Below are 18,111 nucleotides of genomic sequence, written 5' to 3'. Positions count from 1 at the left end.
AGAAAAATCATTCTCAAACGGCTCCAAAACATCCCCAACGGCTAGATATGACTTCAAACACATTCCAAGCTATAAATACAAGCTAAGGACACTTGAAGAAGATATAGAACAACTATCCAAGCAATCAAACACAAGAGAAGAATTTTTCATTCTTATTTCATCTTTCTCTTGTATATATTTTGTTCTTGTGAACTCAATCTTGTAAACACCTACCTTAGAGAAGTTTTCTTGTTTACATTTCTTATCCTTTTGTAAAGGGGAAAGGTTCTAGCTTAGCCCGTGTAAAAGCTAGGGAAAGGTTCTAGTTTAGCCCGGAAAAACTAGGGAGTTTGTAAGGTTACTCTTTATCCTCAAAAGAAAGAACAAATTAGTGATTTTTTTTGGAAAATCCTTGGTGAGGAGCTAAGGTAGTGGACGTAGACTTTGATTGAGAAAGTCGAACCACTATAAATCGTTGTGCAATTCTCTATTTTTCAATCTCCTTACTCCCTGAACACAAAACCGTTCCGACCCCTCTTTGCAAACCGTTCCGGTTGTCGATTCGAGCTTCCGAAAATCCTAACAATAATAAATCTAATCCTAAAAGATAATGCACCATCCTATATTAAATTAAATTATAAATAATCAATATAAATAGTGAAAATTCGTAATATTTACAAAATCACGTATTAATCTCGTATAAGAATTTATGCATGTGATGTCTTCACTAAAATGAACATATCTTGAGTTCCTGATATCATATTGATGCGATTCAAGAACCGTTAAAAAGATAAGAGACAGAAGATTGTATCAGACATGTTGACCAAATAAGATCATGATCTCATTCAAAAATTTGTCATAAGTCTGCTTCTGTTCTGGTCTTATTGTTCAAGGCTTGGACGAGTGGATCATTTGGAAGAGTTATTACTTCTTCCTTTGATGTAAGCCTTGTGATTAGGGATGCACAAAGTCGGATTTAAATCTGATCTGGATCGGATAAAAACCGATCCGTTTTTTCACCTAGCCAAAAAACCAGATTTTAAAAAATCGGTTCGGATCATAACCGGTTTGGAGGACCGGATGGTGTAACCAGTTTTTAATTCGGTAAAAAAACTGGTTGTCCAATTTTTTCCCAAACCGGTTATATTAACAGCTAGTTTTTAAACCCCAGACCGGATTTTTTTCGGATAAAAAATCTATTTTTTATCCGGTTTTTTCAAACCGGTTTTAATCTGGTAAAAAACCGGTCGTCCAATTTTTCCCCAAACCGGTTATACTATCCGATTTTAAAAATATCCGATCCGGTTTAAAAAAACAAGTTTTTCCCAAATCCGGTTTCAGATATTTTTTGCGCAAAATCGGATATTTGGATTTTTTTGTGCACTCTACTTGTGATGCATGTATCAATTTTATAGTTGTTTTATTTTTATAATGTTTTTATATTATGATATGTTGAACCATGTTTTATAATGTTTTGATATAACAAATTTAGATAAAATGTTTTTGGACTTAAATTGAATTTCAAAGTTTCAAAAATAATTCAAAGTCCATTAAAATAAAATTTGAGTACAAAATAGATTTTCATGGTATGTAGTACCGATACTGTTCTTACAGTATCGATACTATATAAATAATACCGATATTGTTCATGTAGTATCGATACCAAATGTAAAAGAAGTATCGATACTCTCCAGGTAGTATCGATACTACCAAGTGTTTTTCAAATAGCTCAAATTCCAGAATGCAAAATAGGTACCGATAATCAAAGGAGTATCAATACCATGAGTATAGTATTGATACTTGTCAGGCTCAATTACTAGTAACGGTTAGTTTATTTAAATATTATAAAGGAAGTATAGATACTCCATGTCCTGTGCAGTTATATTTTGCTGTGTTTTTATCCCCAACGGCTCCAAATCATCCCCAACGACTAGAAATGGCCACAAACAAATTCCACCTATAAAAACAAGTTAAGGACACTTGAAGAAGGGTGAGAAAACCTATTCAAGCAATCAAACACAAGAGAAGTGCTTTTAATTCTTATTTTTCTCTCTCTTGTAAATAGTTGTGTTTTTGTGAGCTTAATCTTGTAAACACCTACCTTGTAAGGGTTTTTTGTTTACATTTTTTTCTTTTTCTAAAAGGGGTTTTGGTTATAGTTTATCCAAGTAAAAAACTAGAGAGTTGTAAAGGTTATCTCTTTGTCCTGAAAAAAAAACAAATTAGTGGATTTGTTGGAAAATCCTAAGTGAGGAGCTTAGGTAGTGGATGTAGACTTAGTTGAGAAGCCGAACCACTATAAATCCTTGTGCATATTTTTCTATCTCTTTATGCTCCTTACTCCCTAAACCCAAAAATCCAATTCACCCCTCTTGGCAAACATTGTCAGTTATCAATCGAGCTTGGTATCAAAGCTTGACTCGTTAGAAGGTTTAACAACATTGAGACGATCCTTGAAGAAGCTCTATCAGTTCCCAATGCAATCGAGAAGCTGGCTTCGACCTCCGACTCTTACTACATTGAAGACTTTCAACCGGTCAACAAACCACCTTATTTCAATAGAGCAAATTATGCTTATTGGAAGAATAGGATGATGTTCTTCATTCAAGCCAATGATCTAGGAGCTTGGAACTCAATCATGAGAGGATACTCCATTCCAACCGGTGAGATGGATGATTGGAGTGATAGAGAGAAGAAGAAGTTCTAACTTAATGCTAAGGCTATGCACATTCTATTTTGTGCATTAGGCCCATATGAATATGAAAGAGTCTCCTTTTGTTCTAATGCCAAGGAGATTTGGGACAAGCTCCAAATTACCCATGAAAGAAACGATGAAGTGAGGGAAACCAAAACCAGTATTCTCAACCATAGCTAGGAGTAAGGGTGTGCATTATCGGATATCGGATATTATTCGATCCAAATTTTTGGATATTCAGAAATTTCAAATACCTAAAGTAATGATCCGTATCCGATCCGAAATTTAGGATATCCGAATATTCAGATCCGAATCCGTTTTTTAAATTAAAAAATAACACAATAAAAGCATTAATCAACATAAAATTAAAAGTTTAAGTACTAAAACTGATAATTTAGATACTAAACGCGTAAATTATCCCATTGTTATTCACAATCTTATACTAAAATAGCCCATTTAATAAGCATAAAATTATTGCTCCACTTCACTCTTAAGACAACAATAGAAGACAATTGCAACCAACTTGAAAAAAAGGAGTTGGAACATTCTGTGTAAACCATGTAATTAAATAGCTCCACTTCAAACGTATTTGAGGACTGCATTATATTTTGATTTATGAAGCAATCTAAGGTCATGAACAATGAGGACTCGGTGCAGCAGACAAACTCCCCATGATTTTGTTTTGCAGTTGAAAATTTTCACCATTTGTTCATTGTTTATTTCTTCATTCTTTCCCCATTTTTTGTTGGCTGCCTTTACTTGTCCAACTTGTGTTTCAAGCTATGTAAAATACAAGCTAGAATCCAGAAATCTATACATGATGCATATTAAAATAATAATATTTATTTGATTAATGCCATAAAAATCAACATAAATTAAAATACATATAACAGACCTTTCTAAAAAACATAGTAAAAGCAGAAAAACAATAGGACCAATCTTCACAAGATGTTCATATTAAAAATACCACACAAGAGTATCAAATCTCAATAACACAATCAAATCAACACAAGATGTTCAAAATAAAATACCACACAAAAGTATCAAGTCTTAATAACATAAAAAAAGAGATAGTAGGATCACTAAGTACTTCAAAATTTCAAAGTACAAAATTTACAAATCATCCAAAGTATTAATTGTCTCATCAATTATGATCTCTGATTGCTCTAAAGTTAGATCCTTCATGGTTGCATCACACGAAATAAAATAAAAAAGATTAAAATATAAATTTATGTTTAAACTTTAAATATTGAATAAACAAAAAAGAAGCAATCAAACATAAAAATAAACTTTCCTTCCTCCAACTCTTCCAATTCAATTAAATTTTCTTTTATTATAATAGGTGACCGAGAGGTGCGTAACCAATCTTGAGTGCAAACAAGTGCTTCAACCATTTTTGTATGAATGATATAAAGTGTGAAATGAGGATCCTAGGCATCCATGCCTTATTGGTAAAATTTACAAATTCACTAATACGATTCTTCTAACATGTGAAGTATGTCTTGGCCTGGTAGTGATTTATATAAAGTCCGTTTAAGAAGTACTAAACTCCTAAATGAGGAACTTACCTAATACCAGTAGTAAAGTTTGAGCTCTGTTTTCTATGAATGATATGCCTTATTATTATTGTATTTGGGATATTTTTTCATACTTACAGGTATCTTACAATAGGAATCCCTCATTTTCAGTATTAAATGAAAGAAACTAAATGCAAAATATGATGTTCTCTAATGAGACATTTTATGTGTACTTTACCAAATCTTTCATTTCAATCTTCATGTTCTAATCCTTGTGTTATCCCCACTTTGGTGGTTATGGAATGCAATAACTATTTGGTGGTTATCCCCAGTTTCCAAATTAATATTCTACTTTGCTGGTTACTGTGTTGAAGAGGAAGCAAAAATGCCCAAGCTCAACTTTTGAGGCAAAAACAAAAAAGTGATGAAGCACCAAGGAGACTTCAAGATGAGATTCACATAATCAAATCTTAGAAGGTGAATCTCAATCTTAAACTCTCATATTTTCATCTTAAATACTAAAATTGCTTCTGTTTAGGATTCTTGCAACCAATACCAATGCAAACGTCCATTTTTTAGGTTAAACTACAACATAAGATCAAGCAAGAATCCAATCAGTTTAGGTTACTTGCAAGCACTAAACTTTACAAGAAAATAAAATTATAGTATTTGAGATTAGACAAATCTGAGATTAGACAAATCTGAGATTAGACAAATCTAAAGGGGAAATGGAAGCATTTGCAGTATTTGTTGTTCATTATGCTTTTTATATGCAAAATTTATGCAAAACGTGAAATTTTGAATACCTCAAAAGTTTAAGTGGTTAGATCTTACCCTATAAATAGATCCAAAACAACCTTCACCGAGCTTCTGATGATTGTGGAAATTGTTGGTAGCAGCAACTAAAATTTCGAAAGGAAAATGCTTTGAAGGGCGCCAAAGTCAAGTAAGAATGTAAGAGAAATAATCAGGGGAATGAGAGTAGGGGACGATGAAAAATAGAGAAATGAAATGAGGGTTTGAAATAATCAAGTGAAATTTCGGGCGAGAAGTAAAACAAGGAAATTGTAGAACAAGGTTTGACTAATGTCTAATATAGACCAAACAGCTATGGGCTAATAATATAGCCCAATTTTTTTCTTCGGATTTTTGGATAATCTGAAATTGGATTTTGATCGATCCGTATCCAATTCAAAAATCTGAAGAAAAAAAATTCTGATACCCGATCAAACTATCCAAAAATTGAAAAAACAGATCGGATATCCGAATTTTCGGATCAGATCAACGGATTAACGGATCAGATCGGTCAGATCGGGTTTTTTTGCACACCCCTAGCTAGGAGAATTTCAAGATGAAATAGGATGAAAACTTCAAAGCTATGATGGATAGATTTTCCGTGATTGTCAACGGTCTCAAGGGATTTGAAGAAGTAATCCCTAATAAGAAGCTTATGAGGAAGATGATCTATTCTCTTCCAAAGTCTTGGCAATCGAAGACAACGATTATCAAAGCTAAGAACCTAAAGTCTCCCACTCTTGATGAGCTTATTGGTTCTCTTCTCACTCATGAATTGATGGTGAAGGAAGAAGAAGAAGATGAAGAGAAGAAAAATAAGAAAAATAATGAGGTAGGCATTGCCTTTAAATCCACCAATGAGAGCAATCAAGACTCAAGTGAAGAGGTGGATGAATACGATGATGATGAAGAAGAAGAAATGGCCAAGCTCTTTAAATGAATTGATGGTGAAGGAAGAAGAAGAGATGAAGAAAGAAAAATAAGAAAAAATGAGGTAGGCATTGCCTTTAAATCCACCAATGAAGCAATCAAGACTCAGTGAAGAGGTGGATGAATTGATGGTGAAAAGATGAGAGAAGAAAAATAAGAAAATAATGAGGTAGGCATTGCCTTTAAATCCACCAATGAGAGCAATCAAGACTCAAGTGAAGAGGTGGATGAATACGATGATGATGAAGAAGAAGAAATGGCCAAGCTCTTTAAAAGTTTCAAGAGATTCATGACTTCCAAGGAAGTGAAGCATGAATCAAGCAAAAAGAAGAGTCCCCCGGTGTGCTTTAATTGTCAAAGAATAGGGCATGTCAAGTATGATTGTCCCTTCCTAAAGAAGAAATGATCAAGTAAAAAGAAGACATTTATGGAAGCTTGGAGTGATGAAGATGACTCTAACGATGAAGATTAAGTAGTCAATCTATGCCTCATGACCATCGAAGAAGATTTTGAGGTATTCTCTAACTCTTGTGATTTAAATTCTTATTCATTTAAAGAGTTACAGGTTGTCTATGATGAGTTGTATTTGGAATTTGAGACCATGAATTCCAAATATAACAAATTAATTTCAAAATTTAAAGTTGAAAATGATTTGATTTTGAAAGCAAAAGTTGATTTTGAAAAACAAAATGAAACTTTAAAAAATGATTTAGATCTTTCAAAAATCAATGATTTAGAAAAAGAAAATTTTTATTTGAAAGTTAAGCTTGAAAGCTTAACAAAAGAAAGAAAAAAAGAATTAATTTTTAAAAACAACTCATTATGTTTAAAAATGACAAAATGCTCATATTGCCATTTTCATGGTCATATGGAACATACTTGTCCTATAAAGAAAAGAAAATCTTTTAAAATTAAACAAGTATGGGTTCCAAAATGAGCAAGGGCATTGAAATGAATGAATAAGGATCCAAAGCAATTTGGATACCAAAATCTACATAAATGTCTCTTGTAGGTGTGTGAAAGGAATGGTGATGAAAGTAAAGATATTCAAATGCTCTAGGCTCAATTGAAAAGGAATAGGTAACCTCTAAGCTTATTTTGATTATCTTGCATAATTGGTTGCTCATTTAGTTTAAGCACGCATGAGTTTTGATTTTAAATAATTTTATGTTTTCTATCTTATGTATGTTAAAAAGTGTTGTGATGCACATTTTCTAAAGTTTTAATGATTTTTCAAAAACACTTGCTCATCATAATGAATTTTGGTTAAAAATTGATTTTAATGCTTTGTTTTTACAATTTTTAATTTTTTGACCTTAATTTAAATGCTTATGCATGTGATTTATTGCAAATGATATCTCTCTAACAATTGATATCAATTTTTCAAATGCATAAAAAAATTAGATAGCTTTATGCACATGCACTTAAATTCAACAATTAGTATTGCATAAAGTATATTAGACTTAGATATATTGAATTTCATATGCTACTAATATGTTTGTTCATCTTTGTTGAAATTCAATTCTTTTGTGTCAAGTTTTTAAAGTCAAAATTTTATGCTTTTTAATACTCTCTATTGTTATTTTTGAAGTTTCAAGTTGAATTATTTTTTATACAACAAAAAATAGGAGAAGTATGGGTTTGAAAAATTTAAGTTTGAAAAATTCAATTTCAAAAATGAAAAAGGGGGAACTTTAACATTTTCCAAATATTTCTCTTTTTCATTAAATGTTTTATTAAGGGGGAGTTTTATCAAAACCAATTTTTCAAATGTTTTGTTATATCAAAAAAGGGGAGATTGTTGAACCATGTTTTGATATAATAAATTAAGGTAAAATGTTTTTAGACTTGAATTGAATTTTTTCAAAGTTTTCAAAAATAATTCAAAGTCTATGAAAATAAAATTTGAGCACAAAATAGATTTTCTGGGTATGTAGTACCGATACTATTCTTACAGTATTAATACTATATGAATAATATTGATATTGTTCATATGGTACCGATACCAAAGGTAAGAGAAGTATTGATACTCTCTAGGTAGTATCGATACTACCAGGTGTTTTTCAAATAGCTCAAATTCCATAATGCAAAATAGGTACCGATACTCAAAGGAGTATCGATACTACTTTACATAGTAGTATCGATACCATGAGTATATCATCGATACTGGTCAGGCCAAACGACTAGTTTATTTAAATATTATATAGGAAGTATCGATACTCAGTAAAAGAGTACATATAATCCCTGTCCTGAACAGTTTTTGTAACACCCCAACCCGTAATCGACCCAGATACGAGTCCGAGGTGTCACATTGACTTTTCAAAACTTTTACTTTGACGAAATCTAATAAAAATTCATTTTGACATTTCCAATAAAACTAAATAATTTCTATTTTAAAAAACATATGGTTTTACAAAACTTATCAGAGCGTATCAAATACAAATCTTTTATCTTACATGCCAACTACCTTTCATATAACAAAATACATATAATTCAAAACTTTTCTGATCTGATCTTTAGGAATGAGAAGCTGACCTGACCTGCTCATCTTCGATCCCTTTTCCTCTTCTCGGAACATACGTGTGAAACACTCACACGCTAAGTCATTGACTTAGTGAGACATATAAATATTTAATGTAAACTGTAACTAATTATTAAAAACATGTACATCTCATGTAACATAACATTATATGTGTATACATACTTACACCCATCATTAACAAGCTTATCATTACTTATTTTATCATTACTAATTCCCTTTTTATCGTATGAGCGTATATTTGACATAAACATATAATGTAAACTTTAAATCTCACCAATGCATGAACCATTACCAATGTCATATCATATACAAACACATATCATCTCATATAACAATACACTTATGTACTTATTTTATCATCCTCATTTTTATTATCCTATGATCCTGAACTTATCATTTATAGACGTCATATAACACAAATACCATTTCAAAAAGGAACACACATAATATCATATCAAGTTCTTTATTATCTTTAAAGCCCATGTATACTTCTGAGAACTTAAGGTATACGAGTACTATGAGGTTGTGCACACATATGTTGTCACCACAGCTTGTATAAAATCCACTAAATGGCATATGAAATCTGTGTCTCGAAGGACCTATCCATATGTTCCAGAGAACATCGATAACTGTCCATATGTCCAGAAGAACATAGGTAATCCTGTCTATATGTCTCAAAAGACATAGGTAAACTGTCCATATGTCTCGAAAGACATAGGTAACCCTCAACTCTTGTCATGCCAACTATACCTATCGCTCTCATATCACATAACATGGATATTCTCTTTTATATAATTTCACGTATTCTTATCACATAGGCAGCTAGCTTCTTATCACATATCTCATATCACATGTCACATTGCTCATATCTTTTTATTTATATTATATTTTATCCTTTTATATTTATATAAATCACATACATATAATACATACAAGGCATATTCACTCAAACATGTATTCACACCAATCACATATAAAAATACACTTAGCTCTAAACATATGCATGAATTCAAGCACATCAAAATATCATATTCCTATATGCTTATTTTCACATACTCATGTAACCTAATATCGGAATTAGACTTATCACAAGTCTTAATTCCATAACATAATTTATACTTACTATCATGTACTCACCTGGTCTCAATGAACACTATCAAGCTCTTGTTCTTTCTTTGCGAATCTTACTCTGCCGACCTATCTGAACCTTGTTTTCGATCAATGTCTACACAATCAAGTATTGATACATATCGGTATTTCAATTACTATAATTATACCTTTAATCTCTTAGACTAAACGAAAAGTCTATTTTCAATTTCATTTTCATGTATCGATACACACTATAGGATATCTATACATCCCTTCACTAGTGTATCGGTACACTGCCTATGTATCGGTACACAAATTACATTCGAAATTTCTCATTTCAAGGGGGTATCGATACATTACCTATGTATCGATACACTTTAAACATTTTCCTGGATTTTATCCTTGATGTATCGGTACCTATTGAATGTGTACCGATATACCTTGCCCAGAAATTACCTCTTGAGCCCGGAAATTCACTCAACTCAAATGCTTCATATTTCATCCCCTTTTATATTCCAAACTTACATATACATGCTTAACCTCAGAAATATTCATTTATCCCATATTTAACCTCAATATACTATCCTCTTTATAAAATTCAAGAATCATACTCAAATTTAAACATGTTCTAAATTCAATTCTTACACTTCATATCTCTTAATTCCACTATTGACAAGTCAGGTTCTTCATTAGAACTTCAAAAACCTCTTTATATCAAAAGTTATTACTAAACCCTTAATCAAATTTCCTTTCTAATTCTCTTTTCTTAATGTTGTAAGCTTATATAAGCTTACGTTAAGCTTATATAAGCTTACGTTAAGCTTATATAACACCCAATTACTCCAACCCAACTTATAAATTCAAGAAATTAACCAACTGAATCAAACTTACCTTATAGACTTGAGCTTGAACACACGGGAAGAAGAAAGGAAGAAGAATAAGAGCTTCCAGACAACTCTTCCCTCTTCCACGTGTTTCACTCATATTTAAGGGGGAAATATCTTTTAAGCTAAAATTACCATAATGCCCTTCAATCATTACATAATTACAATTTATTCCAATTCTAAAATATTCCTATTTAACTCCTTGACCTTATCAATTTTCCTAAATTGCTCTCCATATTTAAAAAATTCCCATTTTAGTCACTGACCCGGTATTGAGGATGTTACAGTTTTATTTTGCAGAGTTTTTATCCCCAACGGCTCCAAATTATCCCCAATGGCTAGAAACAGTCACAATCACATTCCAACCTATAAAAACAAGTTGGGGACACTTGAAGAAGGGTGAGAACACCTATCCAAGCAATCAAACACAAGAGAAAAGCTTTTAATTCTTATTTTCCTTTCTCTTGTAAATAGTTATGTTTTTGTGGGCTTAATCTTGTAAACACCTACCTTGTAAGGGTGTTTTTTGTTTACATCTTTTTTTCTAAAAGGGGTTTTGGTTCTAGTTTAGCCAAGTGAAAAACTAGTGAGTTGTAAAAGTTATCTCTTTATCCTTGAAAAAAGAAAGAACAAATTAGTGGATTTGTTGGAAAATCCTAAGTGAGGAGCTTAGTTATATAGTGGATGTAGACTTAGTTGAGAAGTCGAACTGTTAGGATCGAGTCATTCATTTATGAATAACTTCCCAGTGGGTCACCCATCCTTGGATTTCGCTAGTCCAAGCACGTTTAACCATAAAGTTCTGAAGCGAATGATCACTATTCATTCTTAAAACTAATTGGTGATAAGTAGGTGGAAATTTTAACCTCATATCTTTGTAGTGGGTGATCACTGGGTTCCTCCAAGCTAAGGTGGATTCTTATGGGGAACCTCCCACAGTTCACCACGTCATTGTTGAGCCCCGTATCTATAGCGTACTGTAGGCGGGCCTAGGGGATTCGCAAGGCACACGCGGGCCTCGGCAGGTTGGGCAATCACGCACCGATATCGCACCCATACTACACTGATTCATTTACAAGTTTACTAGATTGAAATTTTATGATGTTAAAAAATTTATAGATCCCATGTCACATTCAGTAAAAAATTATTATACATGTATAGGGTGTACTCAATGTGTCCGAGATAATCACCCCCCAGCGACACCTGGGAGATTCGAACCTGCAACATACTCTGATACCAGTTGTTAGGATTGAGTCATTCATTTCTGAACAACTTCTCATTAGGTCACCCATCCTTGGATTTCCCTAGTCCAAGCACGCTTAACTACAGAGTTCTGAAGCGAATGATCACCATTCATTCTTAAAATCAATTGGTGATAAGTAGGTGGGTCATTTTAACCTCATATCTTTATAGTGGGTGATCACTGGGTTCCCCCAAGTCAAGGTAGATTCTTGTGGAGAACCCCCACAGTTCACCACAGCATTGTAGAGCCCCGTATCTATAGCGTGCTGCGGGCGGGCCTAAGGGCTTCACAAGGCACACATGGGCCTCGGTAGGTTGGGCAGTCACGTATCGATATCGCGTCCATACACGATAGAATCCCTAAGGGTGATCGCTGGACCCCATAACCCAACACAAACTACTATAAATCCTTGTTCATATTTGCCTATCTCTTTATACCCCTTACTCCCTAAACTCAAAAAGCCAATTCACCCCCTCTTGGCAAACATTGTCGGTTATCAATCGAGCTTCGAATATTCTAACATGATATTTGCTTTATATGTTTTTATAGAAATGTTATTTTAATTGTTGTCTCATTAAGTGGAAAACTTAGTGTGTGATTGGTTTACACGTAGGTAAAGCAAAATTAACGGAGTAAGGAGTCAAACAGGACATCCCATATTTTGCTGACCAAATCAGACATCTAGATTCAATATAGTATTTTCTCGATGTTTTTGTTATTTTAGTTGGTATGTATATATTTATGTCTTTTGATGTTCCGATTCAAATATGTCTGAAATGCTTTTTGATTATATTATATATGCTTAGTTTTATAAATGCATATGAATAGTATTATATTAAATCGTATTTTAGTTTAGTTTAGATGAATTTTAATTTGACTATTTATTTAATTATTTTAATTATAAGGTTGATTTTAAAATAATTTTTTATAATTTTACAAATTTTCAAATAGCAAATATTTTATACGACTATGTGACACATTTGACTCGTCTACAGGTACATATATGAGTTAAGAGTGTTACATTGTTGTTAAAAGGTAAGTTTGCAAAGATAAAATGTCCATTATAGATATAATGTTGTAAATTAAAAAATATAACATTTAAATTATATTTACACTTATTAATACTATGATATATAAAATATATCAACTTGAAATGACATGGAATATTGATTTACGAAATGTCATAGTAGAGACAGACAATAAAGAAGTATTCAAACTTTTGATGCAATGTGCGTTGATGGATAGAGTATCACTAATGGTACCATATGTCGTCTAGTTAATTCAGCAAAAGTGGCAGTTACATTTTGAACATATTTTGAGAGAACAAATCGGAGTTGTCGACGGATTCAAAAAAATGGCATGGAACCTCCCATTCGGGCTGCACAACTTTGAAGACCCTCACGCGGAGATAGGAAACCTATTGATGAACGATCGAAAAGGAAACATAGTAATCTAGCTTAGATATTTTCTACCTTAGTGTACTAAAAAAACATTTTAAGATAACTCAATAATAATATTTTAATATATGAAATATTTTATTAAAAATATATTATCAATACTTTTTAACACGTGGATATAAAATTATTATGAAATAATAATTTAAATAATTGTTTTGAAAAAAAGAATATTATAACAAAATATTAGTAATTAAAATAAATTATTAAATGATACAATTTTCAAGGATGTTAGTATTAAATTATTAAAATAAAATATAAATAAATAATTGAGTGGAACTCATGCACTAGTAAATGTAAAAATTATAATTTGCTTTCAAACACAAAGTTAAAACTGAAAAAGTTAGAAATTCTAGTTTTTGTGATTAGTTTAAAACCCCGTTTCCACCATAATTTTTTTTTTTAATTTTTACTCATTTGACATTGATTTTACAATCGAAACGAGACTTTTACCTAAATTACTTTTAGAAAGTTATGTCAAACGAAACTTAATATTAGGAAATTTTCACAAATTTTCATTAATCCCTTATTTCAAACATGCACATCAAACCCATTAATATACTTATGGTTAAATCAAGAGGAAATCAAGATTAGTTGAAATAAAAATGGGTTTTTGTTGAACCATGTTTTATAATATTTTGATATAACAAATTAAGGCAAAATGTTTTTTGGACTTGATTGAATTTGTTCAAAGTTTTCAAAAATAGTTCAAAGTCAATTCATGTGGCACCGATACTAAAGGTAACAGAAGTATCGATACTCTCTAGGTAGTATCGATACTACCAGATGTTTTCCAAATTGCTCAAATTCCAAAATGCAAAATAGGTACTGATACTCAAAGGTCGATATTACTTTAAACAGTGGTATCGATACCATGAAGCATAGTATCGATACTGGTCAGGCCCAACGACTATTAACGGCTAGTTTATTTAAATATTACAAAGGTAGTACGATACTCATTAAAGGCGTATCGATACTCCCTATCGTGGGTAATTTTATTTTGCAAAAAATTAATCCCCAACGGCTCCAAAACATCCCAACGGCTAGAAATGACCACAAACTCATTCCAACTTATAAAACAAGTTGAGAACACTTGAAGAAGGGTACAACACCTATCCAAGCAATTGAGATCAAGAGAAAATCTCTTTCACTCTTTATTTTTCTTTTTCTCTTGTACATATTTGTTTGAGCTTATTGTAAATCTTTTAATTGTTTTCTTCTGAGCTTAAATCTTGTAAACACCCTATTTTTGAGAGGTTTTCTTGTTTACTTCTTTCAACCTTTGTAAAAGGAGATTGGTTCTAGCTTAGCCTTTGAAAAGCTAGGGAGTTGTAAATGTTATCTCTTTATCCTGCAAAAAGAAAGATCAAATTAGTGAATTTGTTAGAAAATCCTTAGTGAGGAGCTAAGGTAGTGGATGTAAACTTGGTTGAGAAGTCAAACCACTATAAATCCTTGTGCAAATTGTCTATCTTTTTATACTCCTTTCTCCCTAAACTCAAAAAGCCAATTCACCCCCTTTTGACAATTATTCGGTTGTTCAATTGAGATTCATATTAAATCCCAACAATTGATATCAAAGTTTGACTCATTAGAAGGTTTAACAACCTTGAGACGATCCTTGAAGAAGCTCTACCGATTCCTGACGCAACCGAAAATATGGCTTCGACCTCCGGCTCTTACTACATTGAAGACTCTCAACCGGTCAACAAGCCACCTTATTTCAATGGATACTCCATTCCAACCAATGAGATGGATGATTGGAGTGATGGAGAGAAGAAGAAATTCCAACTCAATGCAAAGGCTATGCACATTCTATTTTGTGCATTAGGCCCGGATGAATATGAAAGAGTCTCCTCTTGTTCCAATGCCAAGGAGATTTGAGACAAGCTCCAATTCACTCATAAAGAAACCAATGAAGTATATTTTGTTCTAATGCAAAGGCTATGCACATTCTATTTTGTGCATTAGGCCCTTAATGGGTTCGTCTTATACCAGTTCAAGTATATTTGATGCAAAAGCTGGAATAGGGCTGAGTGTTTCGTTCATGAATCTTGTTTCATGGTATGACTACGAGTGGGGTTACAGGTACGATTTCCTCTCTCATTCACACATCCAAACCTTTCATTACATGCGGGCACGTGCAGCCACATGGATACACAGACACACCAGACTGATGCATATATTCGGATAATCGTTCTGTATTTCGTAACGCGAAATACAAATCAGCTCGTCTAACAGTTTTCAAAATTTTATCGCGGCAATGGGGTTCTTGACCTAATAGAGCACATTTCACTGGTTTTAGCAACGCACAACTAATTTATTTGGGGAGGGATGCTACCGAGCACGCTAGGAGTTTGTTTTGGAGAATCGACACGAATTTCACAATAATTGAATTGTTTGTTTTTGTTTTTTGATTGCTTTTCCATGCAAGAGTTGAACATACCATAATACGTGCTTGAAAAAACGTAAATTCGAGCATCTTAAAGACTGTTATTTGTGGAAACATGGTTGTTGTATCATTTGACTTTATCGTTTTTTTGTCGAAGAACATTATTGGGTTGATTTGTTTGAAATTCCAAGGAAAATTATACAATCATTCTTCCAACACATGCACTCAACTACATCCACCTTTGAATGGTAGAATTGGCCCTTATAATCAAATTATTTTGATTATATCAACTTTAAATATAAGTCTCAACCAAGTAGTTAAAGGAATGATTGTTATTCTTAAAAGTATCAGGTTCAAGCATCAATGACCGTAGGATATTCGAGTGTTCAAATAATTGAGAGTTTTTAGAACAAATATTACTATTTGTACACATCTTTGATTAATAGAAAAATATAAAATACTCATCGGTACATTTAACAAATATAACCCATCATTAAAAAATATAAAAAAATCATTTTACATTAGTATTATTTATTAGTTTTCCTTTATTTAAAATTCAAAGATTTGCACGAATCAAGCGATTGTAGTGGATAATGGATGCTAGTTATCTCTATAGATTCATTGTCAAATAGTTGTGTGTCTTTCAAATAAATATTATCTATTAATCATCCACACTAATAAAAATATTCAAAGATTATTAATTAGAAATAATATTTAACAATACAATAAGATCTAATGATCATTAAATTTATCGAACTGTTACAAAATGATAATCGAGACATTATAATAAACTATAAGAGTTTGATATATTTAATGATAATTTTGTAACAATATGATAAAATTTAATGATCATCTTATAATGATTTGATAAATTTATGATAATTTCGTAATATTTTGATAAAATGTAATAATCATTTTAAAATTTATAAAAGTTTATTGACAAAACGATCATTTGATATAGTTCAGTGACCAATTATATAATTTACCTTAAAAATACTTAAACTGCATTGCGATCAGGTCCAGCCCAAGCCAAAGAAGAGAAAAGAAAGGGTTATTTAGGTAATCAGGGACCACAGGCAATATACATATAGATATAGCATAAAGCCCTAGTTCCCTTGAAAATTTATATATTGCGTTCTCTCCTCGCCGGCCGCAGCAAGAGGCGATCTCCGCCGTAGCACAGACAAATAAACAGAGACAATGGAGGCAGCTAGAACTGTTAAAGACGTTTCCCCTCATGACTTCGTCAAAGCTTACGCCGCACATCTCAAGCGTTCCGGCAAGGTATTTTTTCTCCACACTCTTATCCATTTAGAGATGTAATTAAGTTCGTTTCATAGTCTTTGATTCTGGATCTGCAATGTATCTTTGTTTGTCTTTCCTTAAGACTAAACTTTTTTTCTCCAAATTTTTATTTGTTCTTAAGATCGAGCTCCCTCCGTGGACTGACATTGTCAAGACTGGTAAACTAAAGGAGCTTCCTCCCTACGATCCTGATTGGTACTACATTAGAGCCGGTATGTGGATTTATAGCTAGCTTTATTGGCCGACGCTAATGCGGTATTGTGTGCAAATTTTTGATCTTATAAACACTATATCATGTTTCTTTTTAGCTTCCATGGCAAGGAAGATATACTTGAGGGGAGGTCTTGGTGTTGGTGCCTTTAGGAGGATTTATGGAGGGTCTAAGAGGAACGGGAGTCGCCCACGCCATTTCTGCAAGAGCAGTGGATCCGTTGCGCGCCACATTCTTCAGCAATTGCAGAATGTGAACATCATTGATATCGATCCTAAAGGGTGAATTTTCTCTACTACCATTGTTTTTGTTTGCAATAATCTGATTGCTACTGCAATTAATCATATTTTTGTGCTACGATAGTTGGTCATCCCTAACACCTAATGTAAATGAGAAATCAATCTGGCCTGTATTTGACCATGGTAGAGCGATACTATCCTTTGAATACATTGAACTAATCAATGTCGGATGCATACTTTATTGAACATTCACTCTCAAGTCTAACGACAGATTGTGAAAAATAGACCTTTTTCTTATGGAGAAACATTCACATTGATAAGTAAATTATCCATAGTTCGTCATTGTGTGTTAACTGCTTCTTTTTGCTTAAAGACGAACTAAATTCTGTGGTGTATCAGTGGAAGGAAAATCACATCGAACGGCCAGCGTGATCTCGACCAAGTAGCTGGAAGGATTGCAGTTGCCATCTAAGAAATTTTAAAAGAGCTGTTGTTGGAGGTTTTGTCGAATCAATTTTCGTGTTGGAACATCCAAAATTTTTTTATTTTAGTTTTGAAAAAACAATGTAGGGTGTGTTAAGTTTGATCATGTTGAACTTCTGAACTCCAATGGAGAATGTGTACTAGATGTTTGGTGTTCATCCACACTGGATTGTGCAGCATTGAAACCTTAGTTCTGTTGCAATTTTGTGCTTTATATTTACTTTATTTTTATGTTCAGGAGTTATACAATTGAATTATTAGGATATTTTTATTCATTCTAGGGAAGATGAATGCGATCCCTCTTAATTCTAATCTTCATCACACGTGAAAAATATAATTTCCAGGCCCCGAGA

At 32.5% G+C, this 18,111-nt stretch overlaps 1 protein-coding gene across 1 annotated transcript; it reads left to right on the top strand.

The window, feature by feature from the left end:
- Nucleotides 1–4,759: 4,759 nt before the first annotated feature.
- On the top strand, nucleotides 4,760–17,826 carry LOC120145034 (40S ribosomal protein S19-3). The gene is made up of 6 exons (XM_039158948.1): nucleotides 4,760–4,770; nucleotides 12,626–12,630; nucleotides 16,675–16,804; nucleotides 16,947–17,037; nucleotides 17,134–17,317; nucleotides 17,675–17,826. Exons 3-6 carry the CDS (start codon nucleotides 16,721–16,723, stop codon nucleotides 17,745–17,747), a joined length of 432 nt encoding a protein of 143 aa, XP_039014879.1. The 5' UTR covers nucleotides 4,760–4,770; nucleotides 12,626–12,630; nucleotides 16,675–16,720; the 3' UTR covers nucleotides 17,748–17,826.
- The last annotated feature ends 285 nt before the right edge of the window (nucleotides 17,827–18,111 follow it).

Source organism: Hibiscus syriacus, unplaced genomic scaffold (genome assembly GCF_006381635.1).
Source record: "Hibiscus syriacus cultivar Baekdansim isolate YM2019G1 unplaced genomic scaffold, ASM638163v2 tig00110893_pilon, whole genome shotgun sequence".
NCBI lineage: Eukaryota > Viridiplantae > Streptophyta > Magnoliopsida > Malvales > Malvaceae > Hibiscus > Hibiscus syriacus.
This window is presented reverse-complemented; position numbering and strand designations above follow the sequence as displayed.

Coding starts and splice junctions, on each gene's coding strand:
- LOC120145034 (XM_039158948.1), top strand. CDS start 16,721: ATGGAGGCAGCTAGAACTGTTAAAGACGTTTCCCCTCATGACTTCGTC. Junction 17,038..17,133: donor TTGGTACTACATTAGAGCCG/GTATGTGGATTT, acceptor GTTTCTTTTTAG/CTTCCATGGCAAGGAAGATA. Junction 17,318..17,674: donor ATTGATATCGATCCTAAAGG/GTGAATTTTCTC, acceptor GTGGTGTATCAG/TGGAAGGAAAATCACATCGA.